The sequence below is a fragment of the Poromitra crassiceps genome (assembly GCF_964638095.1).
Source record: "Poromitra crassiceps genome assembly, chromosome: 25".
NCBI classification, from domain to species: domain Eukaryota; kingdom Metazoa; phylum Chordata; class Actinopteri; order Beryciformes; family Melamphaidae; genus Poromitra; species Poromitra crassiceps.
Window position 1 is genome coordinate 2,373,791 of NC_139649.1, and position 7,500 is coordinate 2,381,290.

General features: G+C 44.9%; 1 protein-coding gene across 1 annotated transcript in view; it reads right to left on the reverse strand.

Moving 5' to 3' along the window:
- stab1 (stabilin 1) overlaps positions 1-7,500 on the reverse strand; it is a 118,758-nt gene that overhangs the window by 42,724 nt on the left and 68,534 nt on the right. The window contains exons 43-46 of the mRNA XM_083660983.1: positions 7,140-7,190; positions 5,418-5,501; positions 4,724-4,870; positions 1,598-1,732 (exon numbers count right to left, since the gene is read on the reverse strand). Of these exons, the coding sequence (XP_083517109.1) occupies positions 1,598-1,732; positions 4,724-4,870; positions 5,418-5,501; positions 7,140-7,190 (417 nt within the window). The remainder of the gene's footprint in view (positions 1-1,597; positions 1,733-4,723; positions 4,871-5,417; positions 5,502-7,139; positions 7,191-7,500) is intronic.

Below are 7,500 nucleotides of genomic sequence, written 5' to 3' on the forward strand. Positions count from 1 at the left end.
GAGAGAGAGAGAGAGAGACAGAGAGAGAGAGAGAGAGACAGAGAGAGAGAGAGAGAGAGAGAGAGACAGAGAGACAGAGACAGAGACAGAGAGAGAGAGAGAGAGAGAGAGAGAGAGACAGAGAGAGAGAGAGAGAGAGAGACAGAGAGAGAGAGACAGAGACAGAGAGAGAGAGAGAGAGAGAGAGAGAGAGAGAGAGGGAGAGAGAGAGAGAGGTCACACAGCTGAGACCAACCCATTCTCTCTCCAAACCCGCTATTTGGTCACTCAGGCCTGGCCCTCTATCACCCTACCCTAACTCTTAAAGTTACCCTAACTCTACGAGTTAAAGTTGAGCTGAAATGAAAAATGACTTAATATTTTAGATCACATCCCTGGTTATTCAGTGTACCAATAGAGCTCAACAGGCACGTGACTTTTCGTCATGTCATTTTCCCTGGAAGTAAGTTCCGCGTCCATTTTCTCCATAGACATTTATATTAGATAAATCCAAATATAACGAGTTTTAAAGCGTGAACCAAGCCAAAAAGTCTTCCAGAGAATCTTGAGTGACCATAAAACATTCGGTTTAAGCGAGAGAAAAAAATAACAACGGGGAAAAAAAGTAGAAACCAAGTGGTCTATTGACAATGACGACGACATTAACGTTATCAAAATCAGAATGCAGCTGTTTGACACGCGGGCATCCAACATGCTTTCAGAATGGGCTTAAACTTAACAACATGGGAATATTTCCTTTCTAAAAAACTGGAACCAAAGGTAAGAATTACTGTAGTGTTGTGTTAGCTGTAGCCTAAAGGTCTCATTATGCTTTCCGCATCAGCGAGGAACGCGAGTGTCCGCGCGGAAAAGTGATGTCAAATCAGCAGACACGCCCCCCCGCAAGGCTCCGTGCGGACGGTTTTCGACCGGCCGTGCGCACGCCGAATTTTGTAACTACGCGGACGCGGACGGGCGGACAAAGTGGAGTTTTCAAGACTCGCGCTCAATTCCGCCTGCAGAAACCCACACAGAGTATACAAGCTCCACACGTTTCCTCGTCGGATTCCGTGTCTCTCATTTCCGTGCGGCCGGCCAAAGCGTCAAGCATATTCCAGGCTTAAGCCTATATGATGCTGCTTCTGTGATCCAAAAAGTCGATCAGACGTCGATCAGCTGCTCGTTAAATAGACTCCTCGGACATAATAAGCACAATGACCTGTCTGTTTCTATCGCTGTTTTTTCCCTCGCACCGGCTTGCCCAAGTTTTTTACATGTTCTTTTTTGCGTGCGTCTGATAAATCCCTCTAAAGGTCGTAGGTGAGATTCCTCTGACCAGCTGTTCACATCTCCATGGCAACGATAAAACGTCCTCACGCTGTGTAAAAGCATTGTCTGTGTAAAAAGGCCTTCGTAACGGCAATATCTTGCGAGATCTCTGTGTAAAAGTGGCTTCTGTCAATTTTGGCTCCTTATACACACACACACACACACACACACACACACACACACACACACACACACACACACACACACACACACACACACACACACACACACACACACACACACACACACACACACACACACACACACACACACACACACACACACACACCATGTCGGGTAGCAGGCGCGCCTGGTCGTGGAGCTCGTAAGGCGTGAGCATCGTGTCCACCTGGTGAATCACGCCGTTCGACGTCACGTAATCACTCTTCACGATCCGCGACACGTTGTTCACCAACACTGAACCCTGCAGAGAGAGAGAGAGAGAGAGAGAGGCAGAGAGACAGAGACAGAGAGAGAGACAGAGAGAGACAGAGAGAGAGACAGAGACAGAGAGAGAGACAGAGAGAGACAAAGAGAGAGAGACAGAGAGAGAGAGATACAGAGAGAGAGAGACAGAGAGAAAGCGACAGAGAGAGAGAGACAGAGAGAGACAGAGAGAGAGAGAGACAGAGAGAGAGAGAGAGAGTAAGAGAGAGAGAGAGAGAGTAAGAGAGAGAGAGAGACAGAGAGAGAGTGAGAGAGAGAGAGAGAGAGTAAGAGAGAGAGAGAGAGAGAGAGTAAGAGAGAGAGATAGAGAGAGAGAGAGAGAGAGTAAGAGAGAGAGAGAGAGAGTAAGAGAGAGAGAGAGAGAGAGAGAGAGAGTAAGAGAGAGAGAGAGACTGGACTGCTGGACTGGTAGGACTTGACAAGGTCCTCTGTCTTAAACACTGGAGGAAGACGTGTTTGATGTGAGGCCATGTTGTCGCCTAATAATCAAAGCTGGGCTCCTGGAAAGATTCTTCTTTCAAGAGAAGAAGGTGAAGAGGTAACTTTCCACTCTGTCTGACCTCGGCATTTCAGGTTCTCCACTCTCCTCCGGTGTCCCCCAGGGCTCAGTCCTGGGCCCCTTACTTTTCCTTCTCTATATCAGATCTCTTGCCTATGTGATCTCTTCTCATGCTCGCATCAAATTCAAGACACTGGTACTGGCCTACAGGGCATTACACCAGTCAGCTCCCCTGTACTGTACCTGCAATCTATGGTCAGGTTCCAAACCTCTCAGCGCTCCCTTCGCTCCTCTACCAGTGCAGGTCGCCTCGCCCCTCCTTCGCTACGGGGGCTCAAAAGTCGCTCATCCCGATCTCGACTCTTCTCGTCCCTGGCACCTCAATGGCGGAACGAGCTTCCACCTTCGGTCAGGACAGCTGAATCACTGCCGATCTTTCGGAAAAGACTAAAGACTCACCTTTTCAGGCTCCATCTGGGCCCTTCTTGATCTAACTTCTTTCTCTTTCTAAAAAAAAAAAAAACTACTAACCTAAACTAAACTTGTTCCTTCAGAAGTTGTAGTTGTCATAGACTGTGCTCCATAGTTGATTGCTCTATTGCTGACAAAATGTGTTATTGTAAGTCGCTTTGGATAAAAGCGTCTGCCAAATGACATAATGTAATGTAATGTAATGTAACTCAATAGCACCCCATCTGGCGGAGTCAGGTTAGGGAAGAGGAGCATTTGGAAGCAATACGTTTGGAGTCCCATAAAGTAAATGTTGTTGTGGGAGCTTCAGTGTATTTGGTCATTTTTCAGATATTTCATAATGTTTCTGAGTCATGTGACCTGACACTGTTCATTAGCCACATCTCTTTTTGACAAATAACCAACTTTTGTGCTCAAGTTCTAAAAAATGAGCTATTCTAAAATGGAATCATGACATATGACTCAATGGAACGCGATACATCATGTCAATTCGATTCTGACTCAGGACCAGTGGGCAAACTCCATGGCTTTCCTCTGATGACGCGGAAGTACAATTATTTTCTCCCCAATTGTACTTGGCCAATTTCCCCCTGCTGCCCCGGTCGCTGCTCCACCCTCTGTCGATCTGCTGGAGAGCCGTAGACTAGCGCCAGGCTTCCTCCGACACATGCAGAGTTGCCAGCCGCTTCGTTTTGCCTAACAGCGGGGCACGTGGGAGGATCACGCTATTCCCACCAGTTCCCTTCCCCCCCCGAAGAGGTGCCACGACCGACCAGAGGAGGCGCTAGTGCAGCGACCAGGACACACACCCTTAATCCGGCTTCCCACCCACAGACAACATCTGATCAACTGACCTCATAACAGGAATCTACATTGTTACGTTTGTCTATGGAGATGATTAAAGGTCCCATTCCGTGCAAAAGCTGTTTTTACTTGTAAATGCATATATACTGTATACTGCTGTCATCCCTCCCTGTAATGAGTGGTCACAACCTCAGAACTGCCAGAGTTGGATTTGTCCTTATCCAGCTTCCCCCTGCAGTCTCCTTCAAGCCACGCCCCTTACACTCTGTTCCCCCAGACGGGTTAATGTGCTGTCACTCGGGTCCTTAAGCATACTGTGCGCGGTCTCTCTCACACAAGCTACCTGCACCATTTTGTCTATAGCCACAAAATTAACACTTCTAGCTGGAGCGACGCCAACTGTACGTGATCCAGCAACTGTGGAGGTGCATTCGGTAAGTCTAGGCATTTTGAGATGTCCTCTTTAGCGTAGCAACCGTTAAGTTAGCGATAGCTCGTTAGCTAACGTTAGTTGTGGACACAACCTAGCGTGCTGGTCCACGGACGCTAATCTGATTGGCCGCTGGAAGCCTGGGGCGGGCTCTCCCTCAGCGGCCAATGGGAATTGTTAGTTCTGAATATATTATAGAAACAGACCATTCTTGGGAAGCGACGAGATGAGGAAGTGACAACTCCGTCAGAACGAACGGGGTTGCTATATTTTCTACAAATTAATCCAGAATCATGTTTTATGGACCAGAGACACACGTTTTTAAGAGGTTACAGCTGCACGAATTGGGACCTTTAAAAGATCATAAAGCGCCATATTAACATTTGTAGAGCTAAAACGAAACAGCTTTTTTAGCCTGCTTTCGAATCTACGCTTTGCGGTGTTCTCGCTTCCGGCTGGTGCCAGATGCATTCTGGGATACATGGCTGTACATTGTAGTGTAAACGGCCTGCCTACTTCATTTCATATTAGTAGTTAGTGTGCGATATAAGATGCTTTTAGCCAAAGACACTTAGAATAGAAAAAAGGCATTCGTTGCGTAACATTGTGATGTCATCTGGATGAGCAGGACCCCTCGAACACACCCCAAACACAGCTGTCATGCTGAAGACATCTGGTACACCATTTGTGTGTGTGTCCGCGTGCATGCGTGCGTGTGTGTGTGTGCGTGCGTGCGTGTGTGTGTGCGTGCGTGCGTGTGTGACCTGTTGCAGTGTGAAGGTCAGTGTGTGTCCTGACGTAGCGATGGCTCTCTTGGTGGTTTTGAGGTCGTTGAACATCAAAGTCTCACAGGAAACTACGTGGTAACGAACCAGGTCGCCCACACGACGCAACGCCATCCACTCTAAAACCTACACTCTCACACACACACACACACACACACACACACACACACACAGAGTCAGTGCAACATTCATTTATGATTATGAAACAATCAAATTGTAGCGGAAACTAATAGTAAAAGTACCGTTAGCTCGACCATCCTAACCATACAGTCAGTGGTCCTGACATTACGCAACTTGCTATTCCCGAACACAAGTAGGCAGGGCTGTCATGAGAGGAGCTGCCAGTGATGGCTTGAGACTGGCTGTCACAGCTGTCAATCACCCCTTTTTATATCATCAAATAACTACTTCAAAGCAAACATCGGAAAAATGAACACTTGAACGTACATTAGCATGATAATAAAAACCTAAAATTATATAAACCATCTTTCGGGGGGGGGGGTGACCTGTACTTTGATTGTTTGGCTCATGTCCCATCCACTAACATGGCGGAGGGGGGACTTGTGACCTATAATGGGACCGGCCACCAGGGCGGCGATCTAGATGTTTTGGCTTCACTTTTAGAGAGCTGATATCCTGTCCATTCTTTATACACTCAATGGTTTGTACGCACAGACGATTCGTTGTAGGTTTCCTGCAGAGGGATGAAGGCGGTGAACGGCCCGGTGCCAGAGAGACTGGAGCCCGACATCCCAGCCTGACAGAGAAGAAGAACACATTCTGGATCAGCACCGCGCCATTCAATTCAACTTGACTGTCACCTGCATTTGAGTCATTAAACCACCTGTACAACACTATCAACTACACCACTATGACCTCTACATCTCTAAACTACTCCACTATCATCTCTACATCACTATCAAACTAGATCACTTGAAGGGACAGCTCACCCTAAAATCCAAAATACATATTTTTCCTCTCACCTGTAGTGCTATTTATCCATCTATATCGTTTTGGGATAGTTGCCTGAGTTTTGGAGATATCGGCCGCAGAGATGTCTGCTTTCTCTTGCATACAATGGAACTGGATAATGCACAGACTTTGTTGTGAGCAGTTTCATGTAGGAACTATTTTCTTTTGCAGTATCATGTAGGAACTAGCTAGCAGCTAGCGGGTGTAGTTGGGTCAAAAGAAAATAGTTCCTCCATGAAACTGCTCATAACGAGGTCTGTGGATTATCTTGAGTAACGGGGGTCATTATTGCTGGAAAGAGACAATGCTGTTGAGTTTTTAAATGTATTTCTTTGGCACTTTGAGCACCACAAGCCGAGTGCCATCCAGTTCCATTGTACTGAAGAGAAGGCAGAAACTCTGCGGCCGATATCTCCAAAACTCAGGCAACTATCCCAAAACGATATAGATGGATAAATAGCACTACAGGTAAGAGGGATTATATGTATTTTGGATTTTAGGGTGAGCTGTTCCTTTAAATAACAACTACAAGTTGCATTCTTGTGAGTGTAAGGGTACGGTATGGTTTTTTGGCTGTTTTCAATTATGAAATTTCAATAAATATATTGTTTAAAAAAGTTGCATTATTGTCAAGATTTAAATTGTACTACCGTAAATTCCGGACTATAAGCCGCACCTTTTTTCCCGTTTTTTGGGCTTTTTTGGCCCCTGCGGCTTATATAACGGTGCAGCTTATCTATGGATTTTTTCCAAAAAAAAAAAAAAAAAAAAAAAAAAAACTCTCTTTTTTAGCACTCTTTCTAACTATAAATCCACTTCTGTTTTAATTTCCTCTCTTGCCCTCTTTTCACCACACTGTATGACACTGTATGACACTGTGTGCACTGTAAAAAAGAAACACAGGTGGTGTTGTGTTATGTTGTTTTGTTGAAATGTTAATAAATGGGAGCTTCCTCAAACAGCCATCTCTTTCCCGACAATCCCCTCTGTGCATGAACCCTTACATATGGTAATTAAACATTAAAACACAATAAAAAAAAATAAAAAAACATTAAAACACCCGCGGCTTATAGTCCGGTGCGGCTTATATATGTAAAAAACAGTCAACTTTGCAGGTGCGGCTTATACACCGGTGCGGCTTATAGTCCGGAATTTACGGTAATTCTAACCGATTAGTAGTCAGAAGTGTGGACTCAAGTCACATGAATTGGACTGGAGTCACTGAGATTTGACTTGATACATTAAGACTTGAGACTTGTTTTGGTTCTGGTGAGGTTGACTTGTACCGGTACTTGATTTGTTCTGACTTGACTTGCTGTTCTACATTTAGATGTGTGACTTTTTGTTTGTGACTTGGACTTGACATTTATGACTTGGACATGACTCATTCTCTCATTAGGACAGACTGGTAAGCTATACTCACCATGAACTGCATGCGGCGGAAGAAGTTGTTCTCTGTACGACGGGTAATCTCCTGCAAGACGACAACAACAAGTCCAAGAACAATAATGCCTATGAATATAAGAGCTCTTGATGGTAGAACATGGAATACTATATTTACACTGTATAAATATAAATGGACAGACCGAGCTCTTGATGGTAGAACATGGAATAAGGTATTTACACTGTATAAATATAAATGGACAGACCGAGCTCTTGATGGTAATAATAATAATAATACATTTATCTTATATAGCACTTTTCTAGATACTCAAAGTCGCTTTACAGAAACACACAGAATGAAATACTTTAATTAGATACATTCATGTAAATAAAAGGTGGTA